Source organism: Homarus americanus, unplaced genomic scaffold, assembly GCF_018991925.1.
Source record: "Homarus americanus isolate GMGI-L3 unplaced genomic scaffold, GMGI_Hamer_2.0 scaffold48354, whole genome shotgun sequence".
In the NCBI taxonomy this organism is placed as follows: Eukaryota; Metazoa; Arthropoda; class Malacostraca; order Decapoda; family Nephropidae; genus Homarus; species Homarus americanus.
Genome location: NW_024723833.1, coordinates 5072898 through 5092644, shown reverse-complemented (window position 1 = coordinate 5092644; position 19747 = coordinate 5072898). Strand labels below are relative to the sequence as shown.

At 37.7% G+C, this 19747-nt stretch overlaps 1 protein-coding gene across 9 annotated transcripts in view; it reads right to left on the bottom strand.

Annotated features, from left to right (window-relative positions):
• Nucleotides 1–793: 793 nt before the first annotated feature.
• The window catches only part of LOC121863764 (tectonic-2-like), a 31615-nt gene continuing 12661 nt past the window's right edge, over nucleotides 794–19747 (bottom strand). For 8 of the 9 annotated variants that reach the window (XM_042362535.1, XM_042362536.1, XM_042362541.1 and 5 more), the window contains 9 exons: nucleotides 19128–19282; nucleotides 15924–17101; nucleotides 12528–12575; nucleotides 10684–10778; nucleotides 5478–5589; nucleotides 4816–4920; nucleotides 3592–3735; nucleotides 2006–2113; nucleotides 794–1078 (listed from right to left, as the gene is read on the bottom strand). In XM_042362535.1, the coding sequence (XP_042218469.1) occupies nucleotides 856–1078; nucleotides 2006–2113; nucleotides 3592–3735; nucleotides 4816–4920; nucleotides 5478–5589; nucleotides 10684–10778; nucleotides 12528–12575; nucleotides 15924–17101; nucleotides 19128–19282 (2168 nt within the window). In that variant the 3' untranslated portion in view covers nucleotides 794–855. The remainder of the gene's footprint in view (nucleotides 1079–2005; nucleotides 2114–3591; nucleotides 3736–4815; nucleotides 4921–5477; nucleotides 5590–10683; nucleotides 10779–12527; nucleotides 12576–15923; nucleotides 17102–19127; nucleotides 19283–19747) is intronic. The other variant, XM_042362540.1, reaches the window with a different exon arrangement.

The window sequence follows — 19747 nt, the reverse complement described above, 5'->3', positions numbered from 1 at the left end:
TTTAATTAATATAATATTTTGGGCGGGTTTACCCGCATGCCGCATCCAAAGGGTTAATATGTACAAAACCTACAGACTGAAAATAACATCACACAGGCCAACTACACTGATGGCTTTCTAAACACTGTCTGCGGGAAGGCTGGAGGTGCTGTCATTGTGAATCAGCCTAACAGTAATACAATAAAGAAAGAAGCTAGAATTAATAATTGGGCACCCACTGTACACTGAACTGTTCTTGACAATCATTTTGCATCTACTCAATAGCTTGCTGATGGTTATGTGTTCACTTTTGCTGACTTGTTCTCCATGAGTCAAGGTGAAAACAATGTGCTTTAAAGAAAATGTGTGCTCCTGTGATTATGCAGGATAAATATAAATAGTATTTGTATAGCAATAGTTACAATTTAAGGAATCAAGGAAGTAAATTATGATGAAGTCTGAACCTTGCACAGAAGAGGTGGAATGACAATGACTGGCTGTTGTTTCAACAGAGACTGAAAGGAGGCAACATAATGGACAAAATTTCAATTGGAACCCTGAACAAGGAAATAGAGGTTAAAAAGAGAAAGTGTAGTAACAGATTGTCTGATATGAGAGGGAGATAAGGAGGAAGTGGAAGGCATTTTTAATAAAATGTATATAGTGGCTTTAAAGTGTACAGTATAATATTTAATAAAGAAGTATTCTATAAAACTGTCAGGTGCTATCCCAAATGTGAATATTCCATTTATGGATGGATGTAACTGTTCCAAAGGGTAAAAAATTGTTGAGAAGGAAAGTATGAAAAAGCTTAACAAGAGTACTTTTTTATAGTGCTAAGCTATAACATAAAAACTCTCCTAGAACAAAGAATATTTAAATATTAAGCTGGTAACTGTGTTGTAGTGTGAGGACAACCAGTGGGATAAAGACAAGTAACATCAAGGCAGAGTTAACTATGAGGTTCATGATATAAGTACTATAGTAGTCCTTTGTTGTTGGTACATCGCTCTCAGTGTTAGGGTGAGTCCAAGGTTGAAGGATTTCTCGCCAGCAAGTCCCTCCTGCACACCAACGGTCCTGCATGCCTTCCCAAAACCTTAAAAAAAGAAAGAAAAAAAACATGGCTGGTGTCTGCCAAATATTAAACGGTAACATGTATTATGAAACTTAAGAAATGTATTATATACAAGACCGACCATAAATTAAAGATTGTGGTACAAAATACTATTCAATGGCCTGCATGGAAGCACCACACCTAAAGATAGCATCAAAAAGGCAATACAGTAACTAACTTCTTGGGTGAGGAGTAACCATAATGGATGTAGTGTAAACAACACAGAACATGAGATAATGAACATGTGATGATGAATGTGTTCCTCATTAATTGAATACACCTAATAGGCTGACTGAAACTAAAATAACATTCAAATAGAAATGTGTCTACTAATGTAGATTTTCACACGACACTGCTAATTGTGATGTGAAGATGTGAACACAACTCTTACAAAACACTTCAATTGAAAGTACTGCACTTTCTCTAGTGATGATAAATATTTACAGAAAATTTCTTCGAACTGTACTGACACAAAAGTTATGTTCAGGACAGGATTCTGATCCCTGACCTTGAGCAGTGACATAATCCCATCCAATGTGGCTGGTGTGAAATTGGAGTGTACCTTAGTTGGCACTTCTGACATATTATGGGTTACTGTTCAGGATATGTCAGGGCCACAATCAACTGCCAGAGGTGACATGTACACATTGAATGGGTTAACATTTGAAATTTGGTATTCTGTACTTTGTTCAGTGACAATACATATTCATGTTCAGTTTATTCAGTGACAATACATGTTCATGTTAAGTTTTTAAATCTGACCTTCAGCAGGGACCTCGACATTCATTGAACCACACAACCAAACATGCACATCTGTACATCGTGACTAGACTGTCTTCCAAGCCTAAAGGGAATCAGACTGAAACTGAATAATATGAAAAAAGAAAAGAAAAGAAAAAAAATGCTAACCTTGAAAGTGTTGATGGTACTCGATGATTCATGAATGTAACACTAGTGGTCAGAGACACTGATCCTCCACTAAAACTGGAGCTAAACTGAATTTCTCGATAGTTGAATCTGCAAAAAAGTTTTAAGTGGGAATAAAGATTCAGAAAGCTTCCCATACATGCCACATATATTTTTCTAATTTTTTACACAGTACAAGTAATACTGTACTACAGGGTATTTTACAGAAACTCAAATTTTATGGAAACCTGAAGTAAAAATCATCACTGAAGATACAGACAAGAATTGATCACATTGCCCAGCACAGTATACGATGATCCTGTTCATTGGTGCAATTTTTTCTTTTACTTTTTTTCTATTGGGCATCCCCCTAGTACATCCTTGTGTAAGGTGAAGCGCAGAAGCATTTACAGCGCCCAACAGGGAAGCATGCTAAGTTCATGCTTGCCTTTATGTCTCATGAGTTAAGGGCATAGAAGCCTGAAGAGTCAATGGTTTATGTCTAAGTAAGTTATTGGAAGTTCCAACAACTTGTCCCTGAACACGAATTCGCAACTTTCGACTTACAGCAGGTACCTACTTTGCTGCTAGGTGAACAGGGACGAAGGGGACTAGGAAGAGTGTCCAAACAACTTCCTCTGGCCCGGGAATTGAACCCGTGACATCTTGCTTGCAAGGCAAGAACGGTACAACTCTACCACCAGCTTCCTCAACATTGGTGCAATAGTGGTGTGCAGTATATTGGTTTTTTTCATCAATGGCAATACTGTATGTTCAATCTGGCACATGACCCCTTCAATGAAATGCGCTGGAGGGAATATTAGGGTGTCTACGGTACCTTTACACAATCTCCAGTATGGCTGTACGCTACAAAGCGGCTACATGTCTAAGATGAACAAAACTTTCCAGTTACCAATAGTGTACAGATTTATATCTAAATGTCTTAATACTGTACAGTACTGTATCTGGTGGATTTGTTTTGAATAAAAATTAATTCTACAACATAGATTGTTAGCAGTGCTGGATTACCCAGTAGGCACAGTAGATGTGTGCCTAGGGGTCCAGTAAATTTAACTGTTACAGTATATGTTCAGCATTACTGAAAGCAAAAAGAATAGATAAATAAATAATAAAAATGCTTAAAAAAATCAGATACAGTGGGGTATGCTATAACGAACGGATCCTACTACGAATATTCCTATAACGAACGGTTTTACCTATAAAATTGAGAATGCTATAATGAACGAAACTCCTACAACGAACATTATTAAAAAAAAAATTTTTTTTTTTTACTAATTTATTGTTTTTTTATTACAAGTATTAATGATATTCTTTATTTCAGGGGTTTAGATGCATATTTATGCACTTTTTTTACAATTTTTACAATTTTATATTATATTTTTCAGTGTTAAGTGGTTGTATTTGGGGGCCTGGAACGGATTAATCCTATAACGAATGAATGCTATAACGAACAAGGTTCTAGAACCAATTAGATTCGTTATTGCATACCCCACTGTAGACATGTCTAAAAATTGATTGGGAATTTAATAACATATGACACATCACAGAATAGGAAAAACAAAACTCACCTGACATAGGTACCTATGACTTGGTACACAGGAAAGTTGTTTCTGGTGACATCAATAATATCTTGATAAAGAATTTCATATGACATAGAAAATGGAACTTGACAATCAGCACTGTTAAGAAGATTCATGTTTTCAGGGGTGTCCCTGAAACATAAAATATCCATTATATATCTCAAATTACAAAACAGTAAATAAGTCTGTCATGACTGTATAATGCAGAAGAAAAATCTTCTCAACTTATCCTTTACATGTTAATTATATATAATTGAAACAAAGCATATAAAGATACCCATAAATGAGGAAGATACAGATGATTATTACAGATAATGTTTCTAAGTACTTGTACAGTATTGGAGGTAAAGAATGAGGCAAGTACAGCTGTTGAGAAAGTGGAATGAAGTGAAACCTGCTCTATTCCAAACTGTAAAATATACAGTCAACCCTCGCTTTACGCGGTCCCACATTCCGCGTTTCCACGTTTACGCGTACCCTGCCGAAACAGGAATGCTCACATTCCGCGGTGCGTGTACCCCTTTACGCGGAGAGCGACTGGCGAGCCGCGCCATTTTTGGATCCAAACCTCCCGCCATCCGCCATGTTGTGTGAGCGGCGCGAGCATGGTGCGCACAAGGTCGCCCAGTCATCAAAACATTACCGAGTTCTTCACCCACCACCCACCACAGCCTGCCCAAGTCAGTGATAGTGATAATTATAGTGAGGATATGGACTTATATGGACTTTGAGGGGTTTGACAAAGAGGCCCTGCAAGCCTCTGTGGTGGATAGTGATACAATTGATACAGGTGAGGGTCAATAATCTGCCCTCTGCCTCGGAACCAACCGCCCATCCCCGTGTGCCCAGCCATCTTTTCAACTAATGTAAGTGTTAAAAAACCTAATATTATTGATATTTCTCTTAATTATTAATTGTGTGTGCATACCATCATAAAGTTAAGATAAAATGTTTACTACAACATAGTTGTGTGTTGTCAAAAAGTGGAGTTTGGGGGTCGGCCCGGTCTCTATTTCAATTAATCCCATATGTTATGTTGTTCACTTTACGCGTTTCTCACTTTCTGCGGTACCCTGTGGGTTGAATTAACCGCGTAAATTGAGGGTTGACTGTACTCTGATTTAAAGGCGAGTAACTTGTATGGATAAACAGGAACTAGGAGTACTAGTGAAATAATGCAAAAACAGAAACACCGAATAAAATTCGACTTACAAAATTGTGGGCAAAAAATCACTTTCTTCTGTTATGTTTGGCCACCCAAGTTTACTGACAACATCAGATCGAATCAGTGAGTAGAAAAGAGAGAGTATCTTCTCCCTGAAAAGCAAAATATATTCATATAAAAATTAGTAGTAGATTGATCCTTAAAACCCTGTTTATAATCAGTGATGAACATATTAGTGTGTTAAAGGCACCAAACTTCCATTACAGTTCAGTAGACCATTGCCATTCGTGAGTTTGCCATTTGCGATTTTGACAATTTGCGGAAAGCAGATGGTGGCTAGCTTGCATTTTCTTTCCCGCAGCACGAGTCACCCCACGCAGCATCTCGTGTTGTGCTCTCAAACTTTTAGTATTTGTGTGTGAAATGGCCCCTAAAAGACTGCCTAGTGTTAGTGCTAGTGATGCTAGTGGAGCGAAATGTAAAAGGCAGAAGTCAGTGATGGCCTTGACAAAGAAAGTTTTATTATTAGATAAGTTAAAAGAGGGAAAGAGTGCTGCCATGGCTGGTCAGTTGTTTGGTATAGGTATACAGTAGTGCACTAAGGTAGTATAAGTTGCTATTCGCCATTTTGCCAATTCGCGCCATTTCTTGGAACCTATCCCTCGCGAATGGCAAGGATCTACTGTATTCAAATTCAAAAGTAACAAACCTTAAGTCATCACAACTGTAAATATCCCTCCAAGAATAAAGACATGCAGATATCATATCGACTCCAAAGGTAATTACTTCTATCAGAGATTCTTTGCATTCTCCATTTTTATCTGTAATTGAGGAGAAACTGAGTTACAAGGAATACATCATTTACTCTTGTTTTTCTTTTAAATTACTTCTATTACTATTTTTCTCATTTGTCTTTAAATATTTATTACACATTCAAATCTAAAATGGTACATACCTGCAGAGAAAATACTATAATTATAAAGATTGCTTAGTCTTATAAAAAAGTGACAAATCTATCATAGGTCTTAGAAATAATACCTGCTACCAATCCCATTACAGGGCACTTGAACTTTACCCATAAGAGCTTGAGCCTCAAAGACACAGTATATGCCTGCTTTTGTGGAAGAGGGAAAGAATTCAGGAAAGGATTCTTTGCAACCTAGATATATCTTCATTCCAACATGAGGAACCCATACACATTACCTGAAGTGGCTGACCTAAATGAAGTACAGAATGCACCTCCAATAAATTAGGATACTGGTACACAAGACGAAGTCTGAAGGCATTTCTCATTAATATTCATCCACAACTTTCTTCCCCCACATGAATTGTCATCCACACAACCAGAGCCGTCCCAAGGGTATGGCAACCGGTGCGACCGCCCCGGAGCCCCGTGGCCCTTACCCCACCCAACTCCAGAATTAGTGACTGCGTTAAGCTGACCTCACCTTACCACCCAGATTCAGGAGACCACCTGAAGGATTAGTGACCAGCACAGTTAGGCAATTCTGCTGACATGAGGTCAAAGGTAAGATTAAGACACCCCATCTTACCACCCAGACTGAGAACAATGTCATTCTTTACTGTGCTCTGTCGAAGAGGAGTGAGGACGTTGACAGTGGTCACCTGTTAGTGTTGTCGAAACTCCAGTTGTCTGTGATTTGTGTTTTGTGAAATTGTTGATATACATTATTTCACTATAGTACACATCTCGCGTTTTTTATTATACCATGGCCAGCAGGGATAGAGACAGATACAGAAAATACATCTCGGGTGCAGAGAAAAGGCAGAAAAAAAGGAAGAGAGAAGAAATCAAAATGTCAATGATAAGTTCCCAAGAAAAATATGTGCTTTCAAAAACACCAGAAACTAGTGCAAAAAGGGACCTGAGCGACTGTGATGGTGATAGTGTGGGTCATATTCAAGTTGAGGAAGAGGAGAGTACCGAAAAAATGCTAAGGCTTTTAAAATGGACAGTTCTACCTATGCTAATGGGCATGATGATAAAGATTTATGTGATCCAGCCAAATGACCACATTTACTGGACACTACGACAATTGATATTTTGGTAGAAAAGGGACCTGTTAAGGTATCTAGTGAAAATTATGTTTCCAAAAAATGGTGAAATTCGACACTTTTCAGAAGACTTTTTCATGCGAAGAATGCCAAATGGGGAAATATATGAAAGATGTTATAACATACCTGTAGTCCATAATACTTGGCACAGTAATAGTATGATTTCATCTCCCCCCAAAACTCCCATGCGGTCATTTTATTCCCTCCAAAAAGGTCGACTCCAATTCACCCACTGTCTCACTGATCAATTCGGCAAATTCACATGGGTAACCTTGGGCGTGCGGCATGGTGATTGGAAGAGGCAGACTCGCCAGTTATGTGGATGTTATGCAATGAAAATATATTTCAAATGAAATTCCGCAAATAGTTGAAACCACAAATAAATAATCCATGAAGAACGAGGGTGCAATGCCCATTATACTAATATCAGTAGTGCCTGTTGCCTTCTCATTAGCTCTCTATGCTTTTGCTGTGAAGTTTACATTATACATATACTTTGTATTTTTGGGTCTTGTGTCATGGCAGGGTACACCAAGGTTAGGTAGTTTGGGTTAGGGTGCTAATATTTCAGCTTATATGGAAAGGTTGCTGAGGAGCACTGTGTCATCTGGTGTTAGGGAGCTTCTTTAGTTATAGAGAGAAAAATAAAAGTGTAATTCCTCCGCCCGACTTGGTTTATTCTTAAGATAAGTAACAAGTTTTCTTCTATAGATGTTTTGTGGGTAAAGTTTTACTTTGGGACAACATGGAAATCTTAGGAATTTTATCTTTGTAATCAATAACTTAGAGCCAAGGGTGCTCAACCCATGGTCTGAAGGCCGCATGTGGCCCTCAGTGAGGTTTAGTACAGTCCTCGAGACTATTAGAAAATTAAATAAAAAATCAATAAATAAAGGCTTTGTTTTATTTCTTAGGAATTAATTTGAAGTTTTCTATTCAATAATAAAGCTTTGTGTATTTGTTCACAATTTGACAATGTTAATGCTTAATGATCATTATTTTTAATGTGTGGATTAATTATTTAATTTTTATACCTTAATCCACATTAAGGTCAATGTGTGACCCTCATTATGCATTTGCCCATCTAATGTGGCCCACTTATGCAATAAGGTTGAGCGCCACTAGTTTAGACAATTCTAAGACACTTTTCTACTGTGACATTTCCCTTGCAAATTACCTAAAATGATCTAAACTTACCTAACCTCCTAACCGAACAGCTCTGTGGCATATACAATATTTTCTCTATTTAACAAACTAATTCGAGCCATCCATTTCCGTCAAATCGAAATTTCCACTAAATCGAACTTTCTGTTACTTTAGCTTGATTTAGCGAACTAGTTCACTAAATCGAGTGATTCCGTTAAATTTCCGCAAAATCGAACTTTCCATTATTCTCACTTGTTTCAATAAATGAATAAAGTTACATATATGAGCCAAAAATAGTTGAAAAACTTTATGTAGACAGAGCTTGGATGGCTAAATTTTAGAATGACCAATAATTTTAATACTGTATAAAAAATGCACAAATATTAAAGAGCACAATTCTCTTGATATTTACTCCAATGGAAACGAATCTAAACATAGAAGAGATTACTGAATTGGCTGAGTACTTCCTCAGCTTATCAGCTGATGTTCAAAACAAATCGTGATTTTCGTAATGATTTCGTTAATCGAATTTTTTTTCGTTAACCGAATTGAAGATCTTATGGAAGGTAATTGTTAACCGAAATTTCGTTAACCGAGGCGTTCGTTAACCGAGGGACCACTGTGTGTGTGTGTGTGTGTGTGTGTATATATATATATATATATATATATATATATATATATATATATATATATATATATATATATATATATATATATATATATATATATATATATATATGCATACACACACACACACACACACACAGTGGTCCCTCGGTTAACGAACACAATTCATTCCACAGAGTCTTTTGTTAACGGAATCCATTGTTTCAATGGGATATTGGGTAATTGGTTCCAGCTCACAGAAAAGTACAAACAAAGTAAAAAAAAAATGCAGTAAAGTACACTTACTTTGAGGTGTGTATGTAGAAGGTTCTTGGTTGATGATGGGAATTAGAAGTGGGGGTGGAGAAGAAGGGAGAAGAGAAGGAAGTGGGGATGGAAGAGAAATCACCTTTCAGGGGACCCATGCTTGATGCAGTAATTTCACCAATAAAATTTTAAGTTCACTAGGTGTAATTCAAGATTATTTTATTTAAATCAACACTGCACTGCACTATATATTATCAATATGTTAACTAAATTTAAGAATGACCAATAATTTTAATGTAAAAATGCAAAAATATTCAAGACACCATCAAAATCGATGTTCACTCCACTGTCAACAAAGCCAAACTGACGCCTGGTGGCTAAGTCAAGCAGCTGATGGGCACACAAAAAAATAATTCCCTGTACAGTACTGCATATATTATCAATATGTTAACTAAATTTTAAAATGACTAATAATTTTAATATAAAAAATGAAAAAATATTAAAGAGCACAACTTTCTTGATATTTACTCCACTGGAAACGAATGTAAACATAGAACAGATTACTGAATTGGCAGACTAGCCCATCAGCTGATGCTCACAACAAAGCTTGTTGTTCGTAAGGATTTCGTTAATCAAAGTTTTGTTCGTTAACCGAATTAAAGATCCTTATGGGAGGTAATTCGTTAACTGAAATTTCGTTAATCGAACTGTTAGTTAACTGAGGGACCTTTGTATATATACAGGTATACTGTACCTGGTTTGACCAATCACGTTAGACCTAGCTTAAGATCAAGTTAGCCAAACTCTTTCTACTCTATGGTCTATGGCACTGGTGGGGGTAACTTGGGAAATACAGAGCAATGCTGCAAAAAAATTAATGTATTTTATACCTTTTAAATCTCACAAACCAAAGAAATTTTGACACTAGTACTTGGATAACAAATATTTAAGATAATAATAATGATAATAATAATAAAAAACGAATGCAGCAAGAGACTAAAGTTGCTAACAATACATTTTGACATAATACAGAAGTTAAATAATTATATAATGTAATACGAAGTGCACAATCAAACAGTAATGTCCAAATTATAAAATAAAATAAGGTAAACACAGTGTCAAAAGCATGAGGCTCTATTTTTAAGGACAATACTGTAATTAAAATTCATGGAGTATTAGCCACGTTTCAAGAATTTCAAAGGTCTTTGAACAGTTATTTCACAACTTAAGGAGTTTTAAAGGAGATTCAATAGAGTATATAAACCACTGGGATACATGAGAGGGAGAAAAGGTTAAAGACAGTAATTACTGGGACACATGAAGACAAAAAATAGCTACCGGGTAGCTACAACAAATGCTGGAACATGAGGAGAAAATCTGGGGAGAAAGAATGAATGAACAAAGCCATTAATACACTGGGAATACTGTACATGAAGGGAAAGATGGGTGTAGGAATGTTCCCGGTGGAGTGATGCTGGTGTGGATTTCAAGGTTGATGAGTTGTACTCCCCACCACAGAGAAATAGGGACAGGAAAGATGTGAAGGAAATACAGTATATCGGGAAAAATGAGAGAGGGAAAATGGGAGTATGAAAATGAGAAAATTATGGTACCATGAGAGGGAAGGAGAGGAAAGAGAGAAGGTAATATACTTGAGCCCCTGAAGGCAAAGAACAATAAGAGGGGAGGGAAGGAAATATATAGTACAGTACAGACTGTATATAGAATAAACCTAGTGATACAGGTACTTAAGGAGTTGATACAGAGTGGGAGAACACACTCTGAAGAATATCAATAAATGACTCAACCACAAGTCTTACCTGGCCTCCAGATATAGAGTCCTGTTGTGTTATTAATAACTACCAGCACAGAGTTGTTGATAATAGTATTGTTATCATCTGATGTAACGCTGTGCCTGAAATTAAGTAAATTAAACAGTTTAATTTAAATCCCATATACAGTACTGTACTGATAAATAAAAAAATAAATATATCATTTACTATAATAACTTTAACTACAATTCAGTGGGTATTTTATTTATTCACATGAATATTAAAATAAACCATTACTATGTGCAATTTATAGGAAGAGAGTAAGCATACGGAAACACTAAATGCAACTTTGAAAAATCAACAGCAAAATCTGCAAACAATAAAATAAAATTTTACATTTGTTGAACACTAGCAGTAATTTGGAGCAAAATGCACTGTGAACTTGGTTATTCTGCCTTCGGGGATGAATTTCACAAACTTGCAAAAATAATGTGATCGATACATTTTCTCATATTCTATAATGCATTCCCACACTGTAAGTGGGTGGTGTTATTTGTCTTATGATCCACATACTACATCCAAATATACAGTGGGACGCATCTTATTTTCTGTTCTCCAACTTCCACCAGCTCTGCCCAATGTTTCATGAATGATCCTTAATGCCTTCTCTGAGGTGATCATTCTCCTAAAAAGTGATAATCTCTCTCCTGCTTACACACATATACAGCAAGTCCCAATTTCACACGATTTCACTATAACCAAATTTGGCAGTATGAGAACACTTCAAATTACATACAGTGGTCCCTCGGTTAACGAGCACAATCCGTTCTAGAAGGTTGCTCGTTAACCGAAAAATTCGTTAACCGAAACCATTGTTTCAATGGGTTTTTGGGTAATTGGTTCCAGCTCACCGAAAATTGCCTAAATTCAACAAAAAAGGTATAAAATTACACTTACTTTGAGGTGTGTATGTAGAAGACTCCTGGATGATGATGGGAATTAGAATGGGGGTGGAGGAGAAGGGAGAAGAGAAGGCATTGGGGTGGAAGAGAAGTCACCCCATGGTGCCAATTCACCCATAAAATTTTAGTTCTCTTGGTATAATTCAAGATTATTTTCTTTAAATCAACACTGCACTGAATTATATATTGTCAATATGTAAAATAAATTTCAAAATGACCAATAATTTGCTTGCAAACACAGAAAAAAAGCGTTTAGTTGAAGTCTCAAACAAGATGTTACCTCCACTGAAAAGACACAAAGACTGACGCCTGTATGCTGTGTTGGCAGGCAGGATGGCGTGCCACAAACTAGTGACCCGACCTTCAATTATGTTCAATAATTGTTAAAATGACTAAAAAATTTAATGTTAAACTTTTAAAATTATTGAATAGTATAAACTTCTTGATATTTAGTAAAAGGGTAAGGAATTTAAGCCATAGAACCGATTACTGTATTGCCAGACTAATACTACAGCTGGTGGACCGCCAAATGCAAGCTAAAACATGTGGAGGTCGGCTCGTAAGAAACTCGTTAATTGAGGGATTGCTCGTTAACCGAAGTTAAGAATCTTATGGAAGGTAACTCGTTAACCGAAATCTCGTTAACTGAGACGCTCGTTAACCGAGGGACCACTGTATTTTTTTGTTGCAATACAGTTGAGAACTAGTCCCTAAGAAACCATCCATGATTCTCTGCATTTTGTAGTCCTTTACAGGCACAAGTGTTATTGTGCTCATGTATTTGAGTGATCAACCAAGTTTATCCTGATGTATCTATATTATCCCTTAATAATCATGTGTGAAAAATGTAAAGCTAGAGAGAGTCATGCCTCTACACCCAAATGAAAAAGTAAATGTATTTCTTTGGAAGTGTAATAAAAATTTTCTTACAGCAACATGTGCTCCATGCACACCTGACATACACTCAGCTGTAGTTCCCTGCATGTAGATAAAAAAATTCTGTGATTAAAGACTACTCTAGAGATTAGGATATTTGAATTGGTTCTTAAGTAAAGCTATAAATTCCACCAAATCTAACTTTTATAACAATAAAGTGCCAAGTGCTCAGGAACATGATAATAAAAAATATTTAAAACTATATTACCATGTAATAAAGCTACTGTATATCCTCATTATTGACAAATTTGAATAATGAAGATCAAAATCAAAAGAAAATAACATTCAGCTTTCCTAACAGAGGGAGAAACTTCATCAATGTGTATCAAAGCCTGTCTCCGAAAGGAAATCCTAGAGTGTACAAAATTCCTAACAGGCAATGTAATAAAATTTATATCGGTCAAACTGGCTGTAATTTAAATACAGTATAGTCTGTATTTACGCGGCTTTTGTTTACGCGTTTGGTCATTTACGCGGTGCCTTGCCAGAATGAAAATGCTTTAATTACAAGGTAAATTTGGTCATTTACGCGGTGAGCGGCTGGAAAGGTCCAGACAGCCGTGCCATTTTTTACCCACGTGGTCCATTCTTGACCATACGCGGGAAGCGGTGCGGTGAGTGGTGCGCATTAGGCCGCTCTTACGTTATCGCTGACGTCATATGATGTATCGGACTATGATTGGGCCACGCATCCTTACCACCCACGTATTCCCTCCACCGCTAGCTGTGATTGGTCTAATGTAACATGACGTGCCCTGCCACCAGAGGGTAGAAGTCGCTGACCTAGCAGGGCCTGTCTCATTGTTCTCAGTCCCCGTATACAGCTCCCTCTTGTGCTTGCTATTCCCCTCACAACTCACAATGGCTTCCGCGGGACACCCACCACCAGAGAAAAACATTGAATTACCTGGACCAAGCCATGATAATGTGAAGGAAATCATCGAGTTGGGGGAGAAACTTAAGCTCATCCTTGACAACGACCCAGACACGCATCGGTATGAAGTGTCTAATAACCATCTGACGAAAGTTATGGAGCCGTATATCCAGATCTATCTCGACAACATCAATGCTAGTCGTCAACGTAGTATTGAGGACTTCCTCGCCTGCAACCCACCACAACCACAGCCAGCCCAAGTCAATGATAGTGATATTGACAATGAGGATATGGACTTTGAGAGGTTTGTCTGGGAGGCCCTGCAAACCTCTGCGAGAAGTGAAAGTAAAAGAGATTCACCGGAGGGCAACTAATCTGCCCTCTGCCTCGGAACCAGCCGCCATCCACGTGTGCCGACCCAGCTTTTCTACTCACGTAAGTGTTAAAAAACTTAATATAATTGATATTTCTCTTAATTATTAATTGTGTGTGCATACCATCATAAAATTAAGATGTTATTTTTACTACAAGGTACGTATTGTGTCGGAAAAAGTGGAGTTTGGGGGGTCGGCCCAGTCTCTATTTCAATTAATCCCACATGTTCTGTTATTTCATTTATGAGTTTCTCGTTTTACGCGGTACTCCACGGGTTCAATTGACCGCGTAAATGCAGACTATACTGTACCAGAATAATTGAACATGCTGTGAGATATGGACAGGAGAATTCTGCTATCTTTAACCATGTTGAAAATGAAGGTCATGTAATAGATTGGAATAATACATCTATGATTACTTTTACACCAAACTTTAACCTGGCATATGGTCAGAGTACCCCAGACCTGATCCCCAATAATGTCATCAAGAAGACTCCTATGTCTTTCTCCCTTGCTTTGTATTCCTAGTTGGCTGAACAGGGTCCTAGTGTTTGTACCGTAATATACCAGCTCCAAGATTTCGTCTTTTATTTCTCCAATTAATTGATTGATTGATTGTGGTAATTACATCCCTGGCGATACAAGAGCTTAGGTTATATGCTGCCAAATTACAATGATAGCTTAGAAGGCTAAAATCAAATAATGAAAGGTAGAAAACAAAGAACTTTCATAAAAAACATTTAAATGTTAATAGATGACACTCAAAGCTTGTGTAGAATGCCAGCTTCCTCCATGAAGGAGAGGACCTACCCTCCCACGCCACCCCCCTCCCCCTAGCACCAAGATTAATCCCGGGCATTAGGAACCTTGAGTATAGAAACAGGTTAAAGCATCTTAATTTGCACTCCCTCGAGAGATGTAGAGCGAGGGGCGACCTGATAGAGGTGTATAAGTGGAAGTCAGGGCTAAGCAAAGGGGACATTACAAAGGTACTCAAACTATCCAACCAGGAGCGAACTCGTGACAATGGTTTTAAATTAGACAAATTTAGATTTAGGCGTGAAACAGGTAAACACTGGTTTGGAAACAGAGTAGTGGATGAATGGAACAAGTTACCAAATATCATCATTAACTCGAATAAGCTGAATAGCTTCAAACATAGGTTGGATGCTTATATGAGCAATAGGGGTTGGGTGTAAACGGGACTGCCCAGTATGGGCCAATAGGCCCGCTGCAGTTTCCTCCATTCTTATGTTCTTATGTTCAAAGAGAGATGGTAAGACCCGTCTCCTCTCGGCACTCTGATAGGTGCTTACAACATAGGTTTCTAAGAATGGGGCACTCCACTAGGAGGTGTCAAACAATCCATGGGACTGGGCAGTCATCATAATGGGGAGGAGGATGCCCTCTTCATTAAAACACCATGAGTCAGTAGCATGTGGCCAATGTGGAGGCAGGCCAAAGCAGTCTCCCAGTGGTGCAACAGTCCCTGGCATACCCAGGAACCCAAATCAGGGTGAATGTCGGGGAGCTTGTTTGCTCCGATAGCATCCCACCTGCATTGCCAACTTAAGTGGATGGCAGTTCTTATTATTGGCTTAATGTGAGAGGCAGGTAGAGGGGAATGATGTGTCACAGGGAGAGAAGCAGCTGCTTTCCCCACAGCATCAGCACACTCATTCCTCTTCTCCCCCACATGGGGAGGAAACCAAGCAAAAACTGACATTCCGGGGCACTGAAGTTGAATGAAAAACAGCCACTCTAAAATAACCATACGATTTGTACTGGTATTAACATTTAGAGCAAATGTTCAAAGTTCTGCCCCTCTTGCTCAATGCAGGCTTCAGCCCATCACACATGTTTAAAGACCCCAGGGGTGTTGCGAATTTTTGTCAAACAGTCCTGCACATGGCGCCACAATTCCTCATGGTTTGGGACCTCTGTAACAGACACCTAGTTTTTTATGTGACCCCACAAATAGAAATCAAGGGGATTTATGTCAGATGACTGTAGGTTTCATCGCATTCCTACCAAACCTATCATGTGCTGTAACTCCGAAACTACTGAGAATTTACAATTTGGTGACGCACGCACACACACATGCACACACACACCACATTGCCTGCATATATAAATACTTACATTATATAACCACTTATGATGGGCTTTCCTAGTTTATAGCCAGGATTGCCTGACCTCTCAGATATATTTGGGGAGTATTCCAAATCCTCAACAACATCCGCATCTTGGTTATCAAGACTGACCATTAATTCTGATGTAGAATTTGAAATATCTGATGGCTTCACATGGTGGAAATTTATAACAAAATGCTGGAGGAGAGATAACTTTGAGCTGGCAGAAGGAACAAATTTCATGGTCTTATATGATGCATACTCAGGTTTACTAAATACATGCTTGTCTTGCAGCAACTTTCTGTCAAAATCACTGAGATAGTTACCATACAGGCCATCTAAAGATACTGCCACATTTCCAACTTTAATTTTAGCATGAACTTCAGATATGGAAGGTCCTCTCCATCCTATGTTGTATTCCACACTAAGCACTACGTTCTCACACATCTGAGATACGTCATTGTAAAATGGAATATTAATGCCATCACACTCTACTGCAGTGTTTTCTTTGTCTGTGCCCCAAAAGTGATTTGGGAGTTTTGGTACAACTTTATTTACTCCTTGTACTTTGATGAACTGTTTTGTATCTTGCAGGCATTTATATTCCACTGAGGCATTGACTGTCTGTAGAGTAGTAAGATTGCTAATGACTTGTGGAAAACCTTTAAAAGGATCTCTGATTATTTTTTCAGCATTTTGAAGATATGAAGCTGTACTCAAAAGAGGTTCTGTTTTACATATCTCTGGGGACAATGGGAGCGGACATTCATGGCTGAAGTCCTCAAGGAAGTAAATAGGAATTGTTTTAATACATATACCATTCAAAACTTGTTGTGGTAATGACAAAACTCCTTCAGCTATTGTATCATTTGCCATAATAAGTGTTTCCACACTTGATCCTAATATATAATAGGGATGATATTCTTGATCCTGATTATGGGGGATAGTATCTTCATAACTATACACAGGCCTCTGAACTCGTAGAAAATATATCTGAACAGAAGGTTCAGGTTTGTAAAACAATCCTAAGTAAGGATTATTTTCAGTTAAGAAACACAAGAAATTGTGCCATTCTGGTGAATAAGGTCCTTGATATTTACAGTTGTTATCTACTGTCTTATCTGTTGCTTGACCACCATCCAAGCCTTCCAAACATGAGAAAGTTGTTGTATCAAATGAAGAACAATCCTAGAAAGATAGAAAAAATACCATTAAGTTTCCACTTAATCAATAAAATGTATTTTGAAATGATATATCAAGACTGTTTGTCACTTAGTGTGCAGATGAATGATGGCTTATGAAGTATTTATACTGTATGCGAAAAGGTTGTCATTGTGATCTACTAAACCTGTAATGTATGAACTTTTCTAAAAGTAGTGACAGGGGAGAGTGAACTTATGCAAGTTGGGCTGTAAATTCTATCTACTAAATAATTAACTTCTAACCATAAGGAAAACCTACTTATATGGTAGAAAACACCGTAACCGAATTCAGTAAACCCACACTACGTTGGGGGTAATGTGTCCATATAGTATAGGCTACAATAATGTTGACTATGTTATTCATGAGCATTAATCCTAAGGCAAAAACAGGATTGAGTTGTGAAACCAGTTAAGCCACAACACTGGTGACACTTACAACATACAGTATCCACGTTGGGAATTTTGGGTCACTGTACAAGAATGTCACTTACATTTTTTCTAAATTAGTGTTGAATATAGATATCTACTCTAAACTGTCCCCAAAGTAAAAAGGAAATTCCAAGTCCATAGATACTCTCCTGAAGGTTAGGTGACACACACACACTGCATTATGGTCATGGGCAGCAGGACATTAAAAATAGTCTTCTCTCTTGTAAGCCAAGTTTTTTTTTTTTTTTACAATACAGAATTAATTTATCATATTAGTTAAAGGTAACAGTTTCCTGAGACTTCTCAGTAACTGATTTCCAGATTTATATGGTACTGTACTACTGTAATTATAACTATTTCCTGTCTATACAGTATACTGTATCTACACTGTACCCTTGTTAATTCAGATTGTTACAATTCTGATTTCAGCTTAATTCGTATGTTTTTTTTTAAATAAATTAAATGATTTGAATTCAGAATGAATTCAAAATAACCGAGCTGTTCTGAAACATCACATGGCAAAGGGCTTGAAAATTCAGGCACGTCACTCGTGTTAACTATGATCACATGGCTCCCAGGGTGGGTTTGAAATTTCAGTCTTGTCAACTGAACTGTGCTCTCGCAGCTCCCCATGCAGGATTGGGTGATGCTGCTATCATGTGAGAGTGGGTCACCAGCGCAGGTGGTGCTGCCACCTCATCAGCTGAGATTCTTAGGGTTTTAAAGTAGATGTTTTTTAGTTGATTTGTTAATTAAAATATTAAAGACTGAGGAAAATCAAACCATAACCATCAACAATCTGACAGCTCACTGACCATCCAATTATTCTGAGAGGTGTGATATGGAACCATGGTAAGCAATACTATTTGGAATAGTCCAGCCAAATAGAAAGATATATATATCCAGGATGCCAAATCCACCGGACATTGCCCATTAAAGTACCTGTAAGAGAGAGTGAGTGAAGCAACATTGTGGCAAAGACAAAGGGAAGAAAGGACCACTCAACAACTTATGCATAATGTCCACACCCAATGAGAACTACCGGTATTTCAAGATAATCCTAGGCTGATCTATAACCATGTTTCTTCAATGTCAGAGAGGTTGCTGGCTGCCATAGATTACAATGGGGGTTGGATTAAATTCTGACTATTATCTGTTCTATGCATCTGCTTTATTGGAAATATTACATACAACGAATTATTTTGGGTCAATAAATGTTGCATGCAAATTACATTTTTAAACCTTACTTTGAACATAAATTTATCCCCCCTCTCAGCCTCTTTTAACTTTATTATTTCATCTAGGTAGCACTAGACAATTACACTCAGTTGAGGAAACCCCGTCAGTATTGTCAAAGCATTATTCTACAATGTAATCTCTCCTAACTGATAAGCACTTTCTATCCTCACCCCAGGAGAAAGACACCTACTTCAATACAGTACACCCCTTCCCCTCTCCCTCCTGCTCACTAGTGAATGCTTCGAATTCACACTTCAGAGTTTGGGGTTCATACTTCAGGGAGAGAGAGGATTGGCAACACTATGTGATAAATACAAATGCAGCCAACAGTACACATAACTCACCTTGTCACAACAACAATGGGGGTCACAGAAGTGTGAAGTTAGGTCACAGGGGCAAGGACTAAGGGGCTTCACCGCTGGGTTTTCCATGTGACTCTCAGTACTTGAGCCCACTATATCTGCTTCAGTCCAGTTGATAGCAAGATGTTCTCCATGTGCTGAAATATGGTAAGCTGGATTCACTCTGTACTGTATGTGGTATTTCTTGAAATGTAATGGTCATTATTGCTGCACATTTACTATCATAACCTTGAGTTACTTATGCAATACCAATAAGATCTTTGGTGACTTCACACAAGTCCCTTAAGCCTACCTGTAATCACACTAACATGTGTGTGTCTTGATCCTTATGACTAAGCTTTGTAAGGGGGCGCGGAAGTTTTACTTGTGCAATGAAATGTAATGTATACAGTATTCCATTTATGTGTTTGCCCTTAAGACGATTATCTCTTTTACCAGTAATGTGTATATGCGTGTGCGTGTAGACATGCATACACAAAACACATACAAATAAATAATAATGGGAAAATCCTCTCACAAACAGTCAGAGACAAGACAACACAATTTAGAATAAATGAAAGAATCTACCCTCAAGTCAACTCCATGCTTTTTTTTTTTAACAA